Here is a 19,106-nt window from a genome sequence, read left to right as displayed (position 1 = left end):
GACAGGAGCAAAAGCCCTATTCTTTCCTGGTCACCCTCTTTGCCTTTCAGATCCTGGCCCCAAACATCTAAAGGGGTCTAAGATTCCTTACCTGCTAACATAGCACTTGCCTCACTTAGTAATTATACATTCAGTGATGTGGTTATATACAATTTCCCTGGAAAGGAAGGAAGCTCCACAAAAAAAGAATTTTGATTCTTACTAACATTTTATCACCAGTGACTGGCATGTTGCCCAGCATTTGGTAGCAATATAAAACACTATTTGAATGAATGAATGAGTATAGCACTTATAAGGTTCTAGACTTACACCTGGTCCTCTGTCTCCATTATCTCAAATCCTCACAACAACTTTGTGAAATAGTTGTCATCATTCCCATTTTACTGTTGAAGAAACTGGGGATCAGAGAAGTGAGAAGACCTTTGGCTCAATCAGTCAATAAGGAGTGAAGCCAGGCACCACAGTGAAGTCTGCCATATCCAGCCTCCGTGTTCTCCTTCACCCCACTTAGAAAGGAACCTGGTAATAAACTATCTAAGGGGTTGGGGGTTGGCGGGGGGTCTGCCAGAGTTTCTCCTGTAGGGAAAGCAGAAGAAAATGGGGTCGTGGAGACCAGACAGGACTGAAAGTCAAGAATAAAGGATCAAAGGCAAGGAAAGCGCTCAAATGGTCACGGTCATGGGAGGGGATTCTAGAAGCCTGCCTTTGATAACTCAGCAGGAAATCAGGCTTGTCAGCCAGCCGCCTTTGAAAACTGGATTCTGCATCCCCAAATCAGCCCTTCGTGGTCCCCGTTGGGAAGGATAAGACCCTAACAAGCAAATGATTCTGAATGGGAGTTAATTCAACATTTGATGTTTGAAAAGATGGACTTTGTGGAAATGAAGCCAGGATGATGATGATGCTTAATAGTTTTCACTGCAACCTTAGGGAGACTAACTTTGTTTGGTTCATATTTGAGGCACTTCCAGACTGCCTTGAAAAGAAAATTCTGATAAATGTGTGTGAATGTCTAAAATTCTTGTGCAATGTGGAGCTTCAAGAAAGTTGCCAGGCAATTTTTTTGAAAGCAATTTAATAGTGTCTTGCCCCACTGTTTATAAAACAATATCTTTCTAAGCCAAAAAATAAGAGACAATTCCTGTGTATTTTGTTTTTTTCCACCCGTGAAGCTCTGAGGTTTTATTTGCCTTGGATTTGGAGAGGGAACGGAAATCAATGCAGCTGTTTATGGTCTCAAATCTTCACACAGCTTCAAATGCTCTCAGGGCCCAAAAGATCCTCATGGGTGTCTCTGTTTTGTTGACAGCTTTTCGACCATCCTTGAGCTCAGCCAAGGGGTAGTGTTAACTAGAATTCCCTTTTACATGTGCCCTGCAGGGTTCATTTCTGGCATCCCATTTTCCTCTCCGTCTTCTCTCTGCCCGAAGAAGACTGTCTTGAGGCCACCAACATCATTGGTTGTAGAGGCAAGTTGATAGATCAGTCAGAAAAGAATTGATTTCCTAGTCCTTCTGCTCAGGGGTGGTCTTGGCACTTCTGTACAGAATGATTCTGTGGGAGCCACTTCCCTGGAAGGAAGGGAGAGTAGACGGAATTTCTGGGGTAATGGTTTCTAGTTGTGTCAGAAGGGAGCCCACTTGTCAGTGACTTTGTTATACAGATAACCTCCCTTTAACTAGAACTGGATTTTTACTTTTTGGTTGCTAACATATATTTTGTTTATTAGTTTGGAAGAAGGAGCTCAATTATCCTGCCTGAAAAAGGAGAGGGCAGAGATTTCTGCACTTCCATATCACCAACATTTGCACAGGGCTTGGTTCACAGCAGGGCTTAATAAGTGTCCTTTGAGGCCGAGCACACACACCTGAAATCACAGTACTTTGCGAGGCCAAGGCGACCAGATTGCTTGAGCCCAGGAGTTAAGAGACCAGCCTGGGCAACATGGTGAAACCCTGTCTCTATGAAAAATACAAAAATTAGCTGGCACAGTGGTGCATGCCTGTAGTCCTAACCACATGGGAGGCTGAGGCAGGAGAACTGCTTGAGTCTGGAAGAAGGAGGTTGCAGTGAGCCGGGATGGTGCCACCGCACTTCAGCCTGAGTGATAGAGCAGGACTCTGTCTCAAAATAATAATAATAATAATAATAATAATAATAATAATGATGTGTCCCTTGAATAAATAAAAGGTTAAAACAAATGAGGAAATTTATTTGAAAAATAAAGGAAATCCCATGGAAAAGTAAGTTAAAACCACTCATAATTCCAACTTTTAAAAATAATGATATAAAATAAGAAATCAATAGTCCCTAATTTACCCCTCAGAAAGAACTGCTGTTAACAATTTGACATGATTCCTTCCTTCTTTTTCCTTATCTTTATAAACATATTTATTTGTACATATGTACACACACGTAAATATATTAGCAAAATAATTTTAACAGTAGGCTAACATATATAAATAATAAAGAAAATAATATTTTTTAAATTACAAAATGCACACCAAAGCTCTAATTTTTTAAAAATTATCCACTGTTGAGGTTTTTTTAGGCCAACACATCCTTTTATTAGCACAGACCTTCATGAGTTAACTCTGCTCCAAATCCTCCTCTCAGAGTCCTAAACCCTGGGCACTGGGCCTCTTCCTGGAGGTCAGACATTGACCAGGAGCGCCTCTTCCATCTGAGGCTCACCAGGCTCCATGCCTGGGGCAGAGTCAGAGGGTAGGCATGAAGGCTTCCAGGATGACAGCAGTAACCAAAAGAGGAAATGTGTTGAGAGAGCCGTGGGGAGGTGGGGAGCATCACAGCTCAGTGCCTGGTGGCCCTGCAGGAGCAACGGGTAGAGTAACGAGTAAGGGTCAGGCTGCCTGATGCTACCCGCAGTGCTGGAGTTGAGGTGGCATTTGGGGGATTATCTGGCTGTATTTGGGCTGCATGGGCAGCTGGACTGGCTGAGTGTTTCTGTCAACAAGGAAATCTCACTCAGAAAGTAATAGAAGGCCTGGATTTTTCCAGATTGGCTGTTAACATAGATTGAAATTATCCAGATTATTGCCTCAGTAATCCCCCACTGAAAAGTGTTGTGAGAGCAAAGCCTTTGTAGCATTTCATAAAACCGTGTTTTTCAATTCTTCTGTACCCAGAGAGCTTTCTCAACATTCTACTGCCTGTGCCCCACTCCCAGAATCTGATTTCATTGGTCCAGGGTGGGACCTGGACAGCCTTAGTGTGTGGACTTCCCAGGTGACTCTAATGTAAAGCCAAGGATGCAAAGCAAAGGGGAGGACCATTAATTCAGAGGAACTTCATTGCTTGTTTCAAATGCAGACTCACAGCCTCAGAATTCTAGGTCTGGTTTTTTTTGGGGGGGTGGGGAGGGTGGGAGGGTGGGAGCGGGTATGTATCTTTAACAAGCAGCCTGGGTGATTTTTAGGCTTCTTGTTTAAGGAGTACTGGTCCAAGTTGTCTTTGCCTCCAGATGAACATAGCAGGCAGCCCTGTCTCAGAGCATGAATATCATGCAAAGACCACCCCTGTAACTGGTGATCTTTCCTTGCCTTATTATTAAGACCACTGTCATCAGCAAACTGGGTGACTACCAAACCTTTCCACCCATTTCCTCAACTTAAAATGGACTCATTCTGCCACCACAGAGGAGTGCTGTGGGTATTCATTTAAATGCTATATATAAGGCAGATCTTAACCATATCAGAAACAGGGAGTTACATTATCATTTCCATGCTTATCATTATGATGGCTACTCCTTTGATAGCATACTCTCTAGTGTCCAGAGTCCAGGCACTGGAGTCAAGCCCTGCTCTTCTACTTAATTGGCAGTGGGATCTTAAGTAAGATACTCAAACCTCTCTGGGCCTCATTTTTCTCTTTTGTAAAATAAAAATGAGAATAACTATCTACCTCATGAAATTGTTGTGACCATGAGAGATCATGTATGTAAAATGCTTACCTTAGTCCCTGGCACATAAGAAGAATAGCTTCATAAATTACAGTTCTCATCAACATCATCATTATTATTGGGTCAACTTTGGTTGCCTACTCATATGTGTGGGAAGAATAGATAATACAAAACAAGAAATAATTTTTAAATATCAATTTGAAACTGAATTAACTAGACCTCAATTGGTCGAAATAAATAAATAAATAAATAAATAAATCTTCTGTAATAGTGAAAACGTGGGTGGAGAATTAAACGTAGCAAGCAGACAGACAAACAAACAAACAAAACTTGCATGTCAGATCCAGCCTAGAATCTGAACATACTCATCTCAGTCTCATCTTTACTTTTTGCAGGTAAAGCCCTAGGTGGTGCTCACTCCAAAATACCAGCTAGAGCTAACTGTTTGGACTGGAGAATCCAGACATTTTGATTTCCCTCTCCCTATTTGACCTCTTTGCCCACACATATAATTGATACTCATCTTTTATTTACAGTTTTCCTGGTCCCAGCTCCTTGTCAGAAGACATTCTTAATTAAATTTGCCTGGTCATTCTATCTCACATGCAACAGGAAATCCAATTCCCTGTCTGTCTAGGATTCTGCAAATCACTGAATGAGGAGCAAGGGTGATGGGGAAGAGGCACAATTTCATTCTCGTGGCCATCCCTGACTGCATTTCTGCTCCCATTAAACTTAGGATCTCACTCTTTCCTATCTCTTTTCTCTGATCTCTTCCTTCTGTGCCAAAACAACCCCAAATTCAAAACTCAACTCTTTAAAAAAAATAAAATTAAATTAATGTTCCCTCACCTAAAGAAAAATCAAGTCACTCCAAGTATTTGGTATCACAGCAGGCTTTGTTGCTATTTTGGGAAAATAAATGGGTTTTACTTGGGCACTTTTGTCTGTGTTTTTTGTCCTCCTCAGTAGGCTCTTCACACTGCTCTGGCTACTCCATTTTTTGGGAGCCCTTCATATTGCACTGCTCCCAGGAAATGGAATTTTTCTCACTTATTATAGACGACAATATAGCATGACCCCTGAACTCTAGGCTGAACTTCACATATCCAAATGCTCACTAATGTATCTGTAAGACCATATACTCAGAGGACCTCTTGAGCAGCTTAGAACTGGCAGACTTTGAAATCTCAGACTTGCCACTAATAAATATTAGTGCCTGAGTATGGAAGGAAGTGATATATGATTTATATTTCCACTGATATGATTAATTTACACAGCCTTCTCCCACCTATAGAAGGTGAAAGTAGTCACAGTCTAAGTTTTAAATAAGAATCCTTTTCTTCTATTACATTATACTTAGCCATTGTTTTATTGAATATAGCATTTCCTCTAATCCTTTGTGGGATGAGGCAAGATGTAAACAAAGGAATGTTTCCTAGACTTAACTTATAGAAGTAGGAGAGTGGAACATACCTCTTAGAGTTTCAACACTAAGGGTAAAAGCAAAAAAATTCTACTACTTAAGGTTTTTTGTTAGAAAATCAAATTAATCATCATAGCTGATAACCCCACAAATAGTTGACCCTCCTTCGTGACTGGTTTATCATTGTATATTTCGTGCTCTCTCTATTGGAGTATTGGTTATATTGTTTGTCATTCATTTATTTCCCTGTTTGGTTTCCCTACTAGATTGTGAGTTGTTTCTGTTTTTCAGTTGTGAGAAAGGACAATTCTCAGGCTGAGAAACAGCAGCTACATCCTTCTTTGAAACTTGAGAGCAGAGAGCAATAACTTATCCTTATCTGCTCTCCATCATAATGCCCAAAGTCAGGCACATAGATGGCTTGCAAACAATTTATTCCTTCTATTAATTATTGAGCCACTGATTAATCAATGGTTTGCTACCTGCAGTCATGCATTGCTTAATAATAGGGTTATGTTCTGAGAAATGAGTCTTTAGACTTTTTTGTTGTTGTACAGACATCATAGAGTACATTTTCACAAACCTAGATGGGATAGCCTACTACACACTTAGGCTATATTCTATAGCCTATTGCTTCTAGGCTACAAGCCTGTATAGCATGTTGATGTACTAATTACAATAGGCAATTGTAGCACAATGGTATTTGTGTATCTAAACATAGAAAAGGTACAGTAAAAATATAGTATAAAAGATTTTTTTAAATGGTGTACTTAGATAGGGCATTTACCATGAATGGAACTTGTAGGACTGGAAGTTGCTCTGGGTAAGTCAGTGAGTGAGTGGTGAGAGAATGTAAGGGCCTAGGACATTACTGTATACTACTGCAGAATTTATTAACATTGTACACTTAGGCTACACTAAATTTATTAAAAATATTTTTTTCTTCAATAAGTTAACCTTAGTTAACTGTAACTTTTTTACTTTATAAACTTTTAAATTTTTTGACTTTTTGACTCTTGAAATAACACTTAGCTTAAAACACAAACACATTGTACAGTTATACAAAAATATTTTCTTTATATCTTTATAAGCTTTTTTCTATTAGTTTTTTTTTAACTTTTTCAACTTCTTAAAATTAAAAATGAAGACATGAACAGACACATTAGCCTAGGCCTAAACAGGGCCAATATCACTGTTTTCCACCTCCACATATTGTCCCTCTGGAAGGTCTTCATGGGCAAAAACACATATGGAGCTGTCATCTCCTATGCTAACAATGCCTTCTGGAATACCTCCTGAAGGACCTGTCTGAGACTGTTTTACAGTTAATGTTTTTAGGTAGAAAGAATACAGTCTAACATAACAATGAATAGTATAGTAAATACCTGAACCCATAACATAGTAATTTGTTATCAAGTATTTATCATCTACTATATAAAGTATTAGGCACTGTACATGGTAATGTACAGTGTAATGTGTCACATTACAATGTTATGACTGCTACTATGTTACTAGGCAATAGTAATTTTTCAGCTTCCTTATAATCTTACAGGACCACCATCATTATATGCAGTCAGTCATTGACCAAAACACCATTATGCAGTGCGTGACTGTATTTATTTGACATTTAGTGTGTGTCATTGACTCAAATGCCTGTAAACACACACACACACACATACATACCCCTCACACTCTAGCCTCTGCAAGTAGGGGAACCCTCAGCCTTTGGTTCTCAGAAAAAAAGCCCCAGAGGCTACCATTGTGCATACTGATTTGCACACAGACCCATCTGGAAGAAAGTTTGAGATTGGAAGTGGGTCACTGATAGGATGAGTAGATGAGCAGACTTTCTAAAGAGATATCTTAAGGTTCTTACCTCAATTCTTTGCAGTATGAGATGGGTGACCTCTCAACTCAGCCACTACTAAAAGGTGAGCCTTTGTGCCATCTCTGAGATGTCTCATAAGTTGCCAACCCATTTGTAGAAAATTAAGGAAAAGTGCATTTTTTTACTCCCAAATAAACTCATATTTTGCTTTTTATATTATTCAAGAAACTTTGCAACGTTTCCCCTCATCATGTGTAATCTAGGGTCTCCAAAAGGCTGTAGACTTTTCCCCCCGAGATCCCTGCATGTTTTGGTGACAGGCTGGGGCTTAGATGTTCCAGGCTCTTCACGGGACTGTCTTCTTGGGAGGTCAGGCCAACAGGGGTCTTTAACTAAGATGAAGGATGGGTTGATGGAACTGGTCACTCGCAGGTCAGCTCTGAAGCCCAATTCACACTCAACTCATCACAAGTGGCTGATGTTGAGGATCAGAGAGGGGCTCAGCTGGCACTTCCTGATCTGAGGATGGCTCTTGGAACCAGGGAACTGTCCAGTCTCTTAGGATGATTCAGTGGTCCTGAGAGCTTTGATAATATGTTTCAGTTTGGCCCACAACTGACATTTGTGTGACTGTGCAAGTTCCAAGCCAGAAGAAAAATAAAGAATGGTGTCAAAGTTGGAATTTAAAATGGTGGGTCATTTCAGCTTGGCATACTTGTCCATAGTGCATATAGTAAAAAAAGTTATTTTAAAACCTGGATAGTATTTTCTTTCCAGAGCAGCTTGCCATTCTCTGAATCAGTGCCATTCTCTGAACCAGTGACTTCCAGTTAGTTACCAATGCTTGCAAAACATTGATTTGAAATAACTTTTTTCATGTTAATACAATATCAATGTGGAAGGAGTAAACTTATAGGCCATTTTTATAATTTGAGATTATCTTATTTAAGTAAGAAATTTATAATTATCTCATTTATCCTAGGGGAAAAAATAGCTTTCCCTTGCCCCCCGCCACCACCCTTGTCTGGTTAGTATGATAAATTATTTTGCTTTAAATAAGAAAAATGAAAGTTTATAGAAAATATATAAAAGGAGACAGGGCCGGGCGTGGTGGCTCACGCCTGTAATCGCAGCACTTGGGAGGCCGAGGTGGGCGGATCACTAGGTCAGGAGGTCGAGCCCATCCTGGCTAACATGGTGAAACCCCGTCTCTACTAAAAATACAAAAAATTAGCTGGGCGTGGTTGCGTGTGCCATAGTCCCAGCTACTCGGGAGGCTGAGGCAGGAGAATAGGGTGTACCCAGGAGGCGGAGCTTGCAGTGATCTGAGATCGCGCCACTGCACTCCAGCCCCGGCGACAGAGCAAGACTCCGTCTCAAAAAAAAAAAAAAAATTATATATATATGTATGTATATGTGTGTGTGTGTGTGTGTATATATATATATATAAAAGAGCTAAATCTTTGGGAGGCCGAGGTGGGCGGATCACCTGAGGTCAGGAGTTCGAGACCAGTTTGACCAATATGATGAAACCCCGTCTCTACTAAAAATACAAAAATTAGCCGGGTGTGGTGGCATGCGCCTGTAATCCCAGCTACTGGGAGGCGGAGGTTGCAGTGAGCCAAGATTGCACCATTGCACTCCAGCCTTCAGCCTCCAGTCTGGGAAATTAGAGCAAAACTCCGTCAAAAAAAAAAAAAAAGAGAGAGAGAGAGAGATAAATAATGTTCCAGGAAAAAGCAAATAGAATTACTAAAGGGAAGAAGAGGCAGGAAAAGAAAGAAATTTGGAAACAGACTAAAAGATTCACTTGTCCTCAAGTGAAAGATCTTTCATCAAGAAAAATGAAGAATTATCAGACTTTCGTTATATAAACCACACAGGGTTAAGGGAAATGCTCATGTTTACCAATCCTAGAACATTAGAAATACTTTAAAAGAAATACTGTTTTTCATATTTGTGCATATTTGAGGGTCTCAGAACCCCAAAATAACCTTGGCAGTAAATACAATTTAAACAGGAAACCAAAGATGGCAAATACATAACATGTATTGCACTATTTCCAATTCTATACCCATAGCAGACATTATCAAGTCATCAGGCGGCTGTTTCCAACTAGATGGATGCACTCTGAGATCCTTTTCAGTAGATGACCCTTAAGACGAAACCCTCCTGCTGTCTGTGGTTTAACCTTGCTACTCAAAGCATGATCTTTAGAACACCAGCATGGGCATCACATGATAACTTATTCAGAAAGCAGAATCTCAGCCCCGTTCTAGACCAAGTGAATCTGAATCTGTATTTTAGCAAGATCCCCAGTGATTCTTATGCATATTAAGGTTTAAGAAGTTCTGGAGGTGCACTGAAAGCATGATATATTCATTAGGGCAGAAGATCTCAAGCTTTAGTACGCATCATAATCACTAGGTTGAACACTGTTGAAATACAGATTGCTGGGCCCCATCCCCAGAGCTTTTGATTCAATAGGTCTAGGGTGGGGTTTTCAAACAAGTTTCCAGGTAATTCTCCTGCAGCTCCAGGGACCACACTTTGAGAACCACTGCATTAGGGCCATGGGAATACTTTGGAATATCTCCCTGATCTTTAGAAGCTGAAGATTGTGGTATCTTTCCACAACTCTTGGTACACTGGTTGGAACTAGAATTCAGGGCATGCAGAAGAGTCCCAAGGTTAATAGCATAATATTTCATATGTCCTTTTGTTCCCAAATCTAAAAGACAATCTCTCCTTCTTGAGGGTTGATGCTAGCATCATTCAATCATTCATTCAATAAAAATTTGGGGTAGCTATTCTGTCCAGCTTTATGCTCCATACTGAGAAGATCTAAAGAAAGTTAAAACACAGCTCCTAATTCCAAGAAGTGTATTCTCTAAGAAGAAAACAAATGCATGAAACAATAAATAACAGGATAAATAATGGTAGACAACAGTAAGGGAGGTGGCATCAGATGGCAAAGGGCAAAGTGTTAAGTAAATAGCATGAATCATGTGTGACTTGATTTCAGAGAGAGAGAAGATAACTGAAACAGACATAGACAGGGCCATACATTTCAGCCTAACTAGAGTAGAAAGTTGCTACCTAGAATGGCTAAGAAGGTGCCTTCTCATTTCTTAATACTTCAGAGGTTAAGACTTTGATGTTTCCTCTGGTCTGAGATCTTTGTCACTTTGGGCCACTATAACAAAAATGCCATAAACAGGATGGCTTAAACAACAAACATTTATTTCTTGCACTACCAGAGCCTGGAAGTCTGAGACTAGGATGCCAACATGGTATCAGGTTCTTGGTAAGGGCCCTCTTACTGGTCTACAGAAGACTGCCTTCCGTGTCCTCACAAGGCAGAAAGCAAGCATCTCTCTCCTGTCTCTTCTAATAAGGGTGCTAATCTCATCATGAGGGCTCCACTGTCTTCACCTTATTACCTCCTAAAGTTCCCCACCTCCTAATACCATCACATGGGGGATTAGGGGTTTAACATGAATTCCAGGGGGACATATTCAGTTAATAGCATCTGAGTTATTCTAAATCAATGCTAGCAGCACTGAAGATCAGGCTATAGGGCAGGCACAAAGTGAAAACCTGTATCCTGGAAACAAAGAAAAAAGACAAATAGTTTATTAACAGAGATGACTTTGGGGGAAAGCAGCAGTAATTCAACAACAGGGAAAATAAAACCCAGCTTTTATTGGTCTCCTACATTGCCAGGTACTTGTGCTAAATGACTGTCATGCACCAACCATCTCATTTAATCCAAACAGCAGCTCATTAGGTAAATGTAGTCAAACCTCCACCTTACTACATGTGAAAACAGAAGCTTTATAAGGATGCATGTAAGCTTAAAGAACTTGCCCAATTCTAATCCAAGCAGTTCTACGGGATGGGAGGCTCCTCATTCATAAATCGCGAAGTCTGACCTGCCTGATCATCTCTCAGTTTCCTTCTTACTCTCATACACTTTGAGTCAGCGAGGAAACCACAGAGCAACCCAAACAGCGAATTCGAGTCGATGAACCTGTTGGGGCCAGTGCGTCCCAGGCGCGGACAGGGAGGAGCTCCATGAAACGCAGCAAGGTTTGGCCAGAGCCTGCCGGGGTCATGAAGCCTCTCCCGGCTTCCTCAGGCCACTCTAATTACAGAGTCTGTGGTAGGTTGCGTGGAGGAGCTGTCTCGGGGCGGGAAGCTTCCCTGCGTATTGTATTTGCCTATAAATACTTCAAATAGTTAAGTGAAATGTGCAGCCTTTGAAAACTGGAGAGGAAGCCGTTGGGAGGCCCCCCGCCCGGCCCGCCTGGAAGAGCAGGCAGAGAAATGGCTGGCGCGCTCTTAACGCGGGAGACGAGCTTCGGCCCTGCCCAAGCCAGATGGGGGCAGCGAGGCTGCGGGCGTGACTCCGGAAGACTCAAACCGTTAAGGTGACCGGAGCAATTTGAAAAAGGAAACAAACTTCCCTAGAGCCGTGCCCGCGTGGCTCTGGGGCGGGCGATTGCGTTCGAAAGGGCATTTTTCAAAATGAGGGTTTTAGGGACGCGGGGGTGTGGGCCCCCGGGAGGCGCGCGGCCGGAGCAGTGCCGCAGAGCGGCCACCAGCCCGCTTTGTACTCGCTGCCAAGCGCGGCCCCAGAGTTTCGGCGGCGGCCAGAGTTGAGGCCACGCCCTCTTTGCAGTGAGAGCCGCGGCCACTGATTGGTGCACCGTGGACCAATGGGCGCGCCGGGGCGGCCCCGGCTGTCAGCGCGCGCCGCAGCCGCGCCGGCCGCAGCCTGTCCTCCCCTGTGCTGAGCCCCGCAGCCAGCGCAGCCTTCCCGGGAAGCGCGGCGGCCGCTCCCGAGCGCAGCCCTGCCCGGCCCGCCAGCCGCGCGTCCCAGCGCCCGCGCCCCACGGCCACAGCCTTGCTGCGCTCTAGCGCACGGAGCATGTGCAGACCCGCAGGCGCTAAGGTGCTCTCAGTACGGGGGCCTTCTGGGCAGCGGTGACTGTCACGCCAAGAGAGACCTTTCGGGGGCTCTCGCCGCACCTCTGCTGCGTCGCGGGTGACACTGCGGTGCTCGCGAGCAGGGCAGCAGCTGCCTCTCGGTGGAGACGTCTTGGGACCAGTGCGCCCTTCTCTCCTTCTTTCGCTGCTCTCTCCTTTCCTTCCTTGGCTGCTAGCTCTTTCCCTCACCGGCTCAGACCCGTAGCCTCCGGAGCGGGACTCGTGGGTTGCCGCCGCCTCTGTCTCTTCCAAAGGGGCCTCCTCACTTCGGAGATGCAGTGACAAGTTAATATGGGCGTCCAAGCCTCTGTTTCCCAGGAGGAAATTTGCAAGAGGCGGCAGCCCCTGAGCGCCCAGAGCTCTTGAAAGGCCACCCAGGAGAGGTGTGAGACCCGGCTGCAGCATCCGTCCAGGTGGGACCCGCTGAGCGCCGTGGCCAGTCCCCCATTCCCATCCCGGCACCCCAAAGGCGCGCTCGCCCGATTGCCTCGAGTTCCCCGACCTGGGGATTTTTTTTTCAGCCGCTGGTGGTGGGCGCCTCGTGGGCTAAGGCCCGGCGCCTGCTCTGCTACCCGCGCTGCCTTTAGCGGTCGCCCCCGCCGCCGCTGCCAGGGACGTGCTGGGAAAGCCCAAGCCCCGGGAGAAGATGCCGGCCATCCTGGTCGCCTCCAAAATGAAGTCGGGACTGCCCAAACCCGTGCACAGCGCCGCGCCCATCCTGCACGTGCCCCCGGCCCGGGCCGGCCCCCAGCCCTGCTACCTGAAGTTGGGAAGCAAGGTGGAGGTGAGCAAGACCACCTATCCTAGCCAGATCCCCCTGAAATCGCAGGTGCTGCAGGGGCTGCAGGAGCCAGCGGGGGAGGGGCTCCCGCTGCGGAAGAGCGGCTCGGTGGAAAACGGGTTCGATACCCAGGTGAGAGGTGCCATGTGCCGGGGTACTGTTCTGGGAGGATGGATGAATATTTCTTTCGGGGTGGTGTGGGAGAAAGGGCTGGATGGGAGAAAGGGCTACCATGTGGTCAGGGAAGGGAACCATTGCCCTTAGGCCGGCAGGTTGGGGGATGTGCGAGGAGAGTGGGCCGGCCGGTGGGTGTGGCGCGGGTGCCCCAGGTTTGCCTAAAGAGCTCTTCGAGACCTGGGATGGCGGGCACGTCTGCAGCATCTTCCTGGGGAGGAGGAAAGGTCGGGATGTTCTCAAAAAACGTGTGCTGGAAATGTGAGGTCCTGCATGTTGAGGTCTTGGCCCCAAGAAGCCAGTATCCGCATCAGTAGCTCTGTGTCTGTCTGGCGGTTCCGCAGAGATTCTGTTCCGGACAAGGAACGATCTGAGGCCCCACTGGGTTCGACGCTCCCTAGCCTGGCTGTAAGATCCAGGAAAAGGAGGTTGGGAGTGGCAGTGAACCTGCTTTACCCTTGGCTTGAAGATGACCTGTCCCTGCCCCATCCTGAGGGGTGACGTGGTTCCAGGCAAGGTGCTGGGACTGCAGTACTAGTGCACCAGCCGAGGCCGGCAGCTGGAGACTCCTAGCGTCTTGGCTGGCTGTTGCGGTGGGGGTGGGGATGGGGGTGGGGGTGTGGGTGGCTGCCTTAGAATGGCGGCCGAAGCTAAGCCCCTCCTTCTTGGGTGGTAGATCCTGGTGTTGGTTGCCCGAGTGACGGGGGGTGGGGATGGGAGATGGCTTGAAGAGAATTAGTGACTCCTACCTTTCCAGACAGAGCCTGCATCACTCCATTCGGCTGGGTGACAAGCCCTGGCCGTGCAATCTCTTTTACAGAAATTAGCAAGGGCCAATCAGGTTCTCTTGGCCCTCCCCGCTCCATTTCCCCCTTCTTCTGGTAGGAGGGGGCTATATTTTCTTGGCAGTCAGTCAGCAGGGACTTTTGGGGACAGGCCGACCTGACGGATGTGACTGTCCGGTCAGGAGAGGCGGGAAGCCAGAGGGGAGGTGGTTTGGGGCCGGTGTCAGGAAAATGGCAACAGACCAGCTGACCTTTTTGGCGCATACTTCCCTGCTGACACCGTCTCCACCTTCTCCTGGAGCTTTCTCTGATCAGAGGCTAGAGCTCAACACATTCCTAGGCTTTCTGATGGGGGAACTGGAGCTGGAAGCTAATTGTAAGCAGACTTTTGGAACTCTGGGCTGGAGAAGGCCCTCAAAGCAGATTAAGCTCCCACACCAGGCTGATAAGCATGCCCCTTGCTGCTGCACTTGCTAAACATTTTTGGAAGCTGACAGGTTTGAGTGATGGTGTGTGGGAGGAAGGCAAGATTTCCTCCAGTGCTCCGGGGGCCTGCCTCTGTGAGGGTTTTGTGCTCTGCTCTTCTTCTGTTGTTAGGTACAGGATTTGTCCAGTGGGCTCTCCAATGGGGGTGAGCAGCAGGGTACACTTCTGCACGGGGTTTCCCTTCATCCGTGGAGGTGGGGTTTATGAGATGTAATGGGCAGTCGGTGGGAGGTCAGTACAGTGACTCGGAACTGGAGGTGACACATACCCTCAAGCCTGATGAGGAGCACCTGAGGAATGAGAGGGAAAGTCCATGCTGGGATTGTTCATATCCAGGCAGCTGTTCTGCCTTTGCCCGTTTGACCCTTCATTTAACAAACATTGTCAGAGGACTGGCAGTGCATAGGCTCTGGAAAGGTGATTCATCACCCTCTCCGTGAAAAAAAAAGTTCTTCAGCTTCTCCCTGAGGGGCTGGAACAGTCCACTTCCCTCAAGACTTTGCTTCCCTCTTTTGCCCTTGGTCCATAATCCCCCCATTTCACCTCTCTCGCCCACAATGGGCCCTTGTGTACTGAAGGTGAGCACAGTTTGGATGGACTGCTAAGGAAATTGGCCACTTCCAGTGGACTACCCTGATTTTTACCTGCCTGACCTCCTTTGCCAGTGCCCAGGGGTTCTGGGGGGTCTTCCCTGTGGCAGATCCCTGTCTGCTCAGCTGACATCAAAGTGATTTTGGCCAGTGGGATTTTACCTTCTGTGTCAGGTCTTCTAACAGTCTGCCTGATACGGTGCCCATTCTCCCTCCAAAAGAGTCTCTTGGTTATGGCATGAGGACTGTGTCTGACTGGCCATGTGGTAGTTTCCAGGTCCCAAATCTGGTATATATTATTAGAAGATACTCAGGAAGCAATGAATTAAATAGCAAATGCTCTCTTGGGGCCTCTGACTCCCCTTTTATTCAGGGGATTTTTGGCAGGAGGTTGGGTTGTGTAGTGGCTGATAATACAGGTTTTAAAGTCAGATGGGTATCAGTGGTGTCCTGTGTTTGTCATAAACTAGTTAGGTGACCACCTTCATTAACTTCTTTGGGCTTTAGTGTTCTCATCTATTTAAAAATGAGCATTAACAACCACTAGAATCATAAGCATTAAAAATAATGTGAAGTGTTCAGTGCAGTGTCTGGCAAATAAGGAATACTTAATAAAAGTAGCTATTTATATTGCTAACCTAAGAGATAGGGCATGCTGAACCAAGATTTAATAGTCCCTAAGTGAGAAAAGATATGGCTTATTCTGTCAAGCCCCTGGAAAGGTATCAATCTGTTCCAAGGATTTGTAGAACATCTATCACCTTCCTAGTACAGTACCAGGCAGAATGGGAAGATGAGGGAAGGGCATAACCACTTTCTGAGTGCCTGATGGGTGAGGCTCTTTACATATAATCTCATTTCATCTTTACAGAAACACTTAAATCAGGTCTGATACATCCGTTTTCTATGATAATGACAATATAACAATATAGTAACAATAATAACAATGGTAATAATGGCCAAATCCTTATATGTCACTTCCTATGTGCCAGGAATTGTTCTAAGGACTTAACATTAAAAACTAATTTTATTCTTATCACAACCAAATGAGATAAGTGTTATTATCCCCATTTTACACATATGGAAACTGAGGTGAAGACCAGTTTGGTAACTTTGTGAGTAGCAGAGGTAGAATTAGAACTTGGCCAGTCTGGCACTAGATCCCATGCCTTTAACCATGATGTTGTCCAGGGAGAACCACAGAGACTGTCTTAGAACTTGCAGGCCCTGATTTATAAGACCACTGCTGTAACCACTGAGCTAGATCAGGCTTAGCAAGGTACAGCCACTTGCTCCAGGTCATCTAGGGTGGCAGGGCAGGGAGTCCAGCAAGGTTGGTCTGGCTTTGAGGCCTGCGGGCTTCCCACTCTTCATTGCTGTCTTTTTTCCATCATGCTCTGGCAGATCTATGAGGCAAATAGGACATGGCCTGAGTATTGAGGATTTTATAATCTAGTTGGGAGGCATAACTGATGTACATAGGGCAACCAGGCACAACACAGGGAGGCCTCAGAGGCATGCTTGGGGCTGAGTATCCAAGGTGCTCACAGGAAAGGCCAAGATGGCTGGAGAAGTCCAGAGAGCCTCTGGAGGAGACAGAAGATGAGCTGGGTTTTGGAGATGGGAAGGAGTGACTGGTGGAGAGGAGAGGAGGTCAGAATGAGTGTGATAGTGGAGAATGAAGAGCAAGGTCATGCAGTGGTACTGAGCAGTTGATATTGCTTCATGCAACAAGTCATTGCTCCAGATCTGGCATCTTCCTTTTCAAAAGGTGATGAAGAGAAAGAACAAAGGCTTTGCAGCTGAAGGATTAGATTTGCATGTTGGCTTCCTGGTGGATCATCATTCTGAATGTGCAAGGTAGTTATGAGAAGATGCGGAGAGGGTGTCCATTAAGGATCTGATTCAGATTCATAACAGATCATTGGGAAATGATGGTGATTATTATTATTAGCTTGGGGTTCAGAATATTCAACATGGTAGTTACAGGGGAAAGGAGGCTATTCTGATACCTTGTTTTAGTATGCAGCAACTCTCTTCAGCCAGTGACGTCCCATTGCCCCTAAGCCTGCTCTTCATCTCCATCAAGTGTGAAAAGACCTAACTTAGCCAGCAAGTAGCTGTTAGGTACAGCCCTACTGTCACCCACCCTTCCTCCAGGCCCCTTACCTTGAATCTCTCCCATAAACCTACAGCTGGTTCTCTCCCGCCACCCACCTCTCCCAGTGGAGGAAACTGTGTTCTGCAGCAGCAGCACACCTCCCCTGAATTACCTTCCTGGGACTGAGATACCTGTGCCTTCCCCCAAGTATGAACATTTATAGCATCTGCTCTGTTAACATGTGAATAAATTAGGACCATGTGCAGAGAGTTGTTTTAAAGACATGCCCTATGTTTGTTCAGAAACTCTCTCTGGCTGACCTTCAGATAAGGAACATGCCTGAGCTATTTGAGGAGACGTTAGCCTATTTTTAAGAAGCAGTTGCAAGGAAAAAAAGAAAAAATATATACATATATAAAATACTTTGATATTTCCTGTTTTTAGAAGCTGGTGTTCAAGTTGCACCTAGTTTCTTTAAAGAAGTAATTAGAAGTGATTGAAATTCTCTGTGGGTGTTTTAGATGTTGAAAAAGAAAGCACAGAGGAGGCCCCTGGGAAGAGAGCACAGCTACAAGCTTACAACCTGTGGCAACTTTGCTCCATTGTGTTTTTATTAGAATCCTTGCTCCATCATCAAAGTTGATTATGGATTTGATTAGTGCATTTTTCTGCTATTGTATTACTCCCTTTCTTCTCTTTCTCAGTTCTTGGAGGGGAATGTATAGCATGGTTATCTGCCAACATGCAAGAATGTTTATGGTTCACATATTATTGCTTACTCCATGGGTTAATTTTCTAAAGACACTTTAAGGGTGGTACTGGTGGCTTATTCAGGGTAACATTACGTGTATATATATCTGTATATAAATACATCTACTTCTGGATATGTGTATATATGCATATATACACACACATACACAAATATATACACATGGAACAGCTTAAAGTATTGAGCACATATAAGCACACACACACATCAAAGGGGAGGCTGGAGGAGTTACAGCCCAAATTCTAGCTTTCAGAATAGCTAGGTTTGCTTTCCATTTCTCATTCTGCCTTCCTCTGTGACCAAGATCTGAAGCACCAAATCTGGGTCCCATATTATTTACTTATAAGATATAAGAGATGTAGCCTTCAGAGAGGTGTTTTCATGAGGCCCTAGTGAAACTCTTGGAACCATTCTGAAAAAGCCAAACCACCCAGTGAGATTTTGGCTTAAGGTCAGAAATTCTTATTTCTCAGAATCCGCCTCAGCAGCAGGGAAGGGAACATTTATGGAGCATCTGCTATGTGCCAGGTAGTCTGCAGAGCTCTTTATATAGATATTATTTAATGTGAGGCACAAGAAGCTGGATAAAGGGAAAAACGATCTATGCATTTTGTGTAAGGAAGCAGAGGCCAAGGGAGGTTATCACTTGGAGGCAGTTTTATGTGGTAAATTAGACTTTATTGAGAGGTCAGAGTTTGCATCTAGGCTTTGGGCAAATTACAGAACATTCCTAAACTTCAGTTTTGTCATCTTTGAAGCAGAAATGGTGATGCTTATAGGTTGAGGGTGAGGGTTCAGTGAGATATTACAGGTAGGTTCCTGAACATAGTGTATGGCACATACTAAGCAAGGAATATATAGTATTGCCTATTTTTGTTACCCAAGGTCAGATCCAAGTTTGGAAACTATGTCTGCCTCATTCCAAGCCCATGTTCTTTCCACCCTACCTCTCTGCCTCCCAAGTACACAGCTGATTACATGAAAAGACAGATGGCTTGCACCATGAAAGCTGGAAAGCATAGCAGGGCTTTGGTTAGATGAATGGGGAACAAGAGTGAATTAATAACAATGTCATCCAAAGAAGTCATATCTCGAGTTGTTAATTGAAACTTTCACAGGTTGGTCTCAGACATGCCATCTTTGTAACAGTAACCAAGCTGAGGGATCTGCTACAAACCAAACTTGTGGGAAGCTTCCTTTGTACAACCAGTCTGAACTGGCACTGTGGAGGTGGTTGAGTGGAGCCAGTCAATCT

At 44.8% G+C, this 19,106-nt stretch overlaps 2 protein-coding genes across 9 annotated transcripts in view; one reads left to right on the top strand and one right to left on the bottom strand.

The window, feature by feature from the left end:
• The window catches only part of NAV2 (neuron navigator 2), a 766,628-nt gene that overhangs the window by 345,910 nt on the left and 401,612 nt on the right, over positions 1–19,106 (top strand). For 5 of the 8 annotated variants that reach the window (XR_007719073.1, XM_050755336.1, XM_050755334.1 and 2 more), the window contains exon 1: positions 12,023–13,078. The exons of 2 other annotated variants lie outside the window; for them this stretch is intronic. Coding sequence is in view for 5 of the 6 variants with exons in the window: in XM_050755336.1 (XP_050611293.1) it covers positions 12,812–13,078 (267 nt within the window). In the remaining variant the exon portion in view is untranslated. Of the gene's footprint in view, positions 1–11,955; positions 13,079–19,106 lie in introns of those variants that run through there. One more of the 8 variants, XM_050755335.1, reaches the window with a different exon arrangement.
• LOC126934688 (uncharacterized) lies at positions 10,040–12,570 on the bottom strand. The gene has a single exon (XM_050755473.1). It carries the CDS (start codon positions 12,568–12,570, stop codon positions 11,713–11,715), a length of 858 nt encoding a protein of 285 aa, XP_050611430.1. The 3' UTR covers positions 10,040–11,712.

The sequence above is a fragment of the Macaca thibetana genome, chromosome 14 (genome assembly GCF_024542745.1).
Source record: "Macaca thibetana thibetana isolate TM-01 chromosome 14, ASM2454274v1, whole genome shotgun sequence".
In the NCBI taxonomy this organism is placed as follows: Eukaryota; Metazoa; Chordata; class Mammalia; order Primates; family Cercopithecidae; genus Macaca; species Macaca thibetana.
This window is presented reverse-complemented; position numbering and strand designations above follow the sequence as displayed.

Bases quoted from the DNA above. Each gene is read 5' to 3' on its own strand.
- LOC126934688 (XM_050755473.1), bottom strand. From the start codon at position 12,570: ATGCTGCAGCCGGGTCTCACACCTCTCCTGGGTGGCCTTTCAAGAGCT.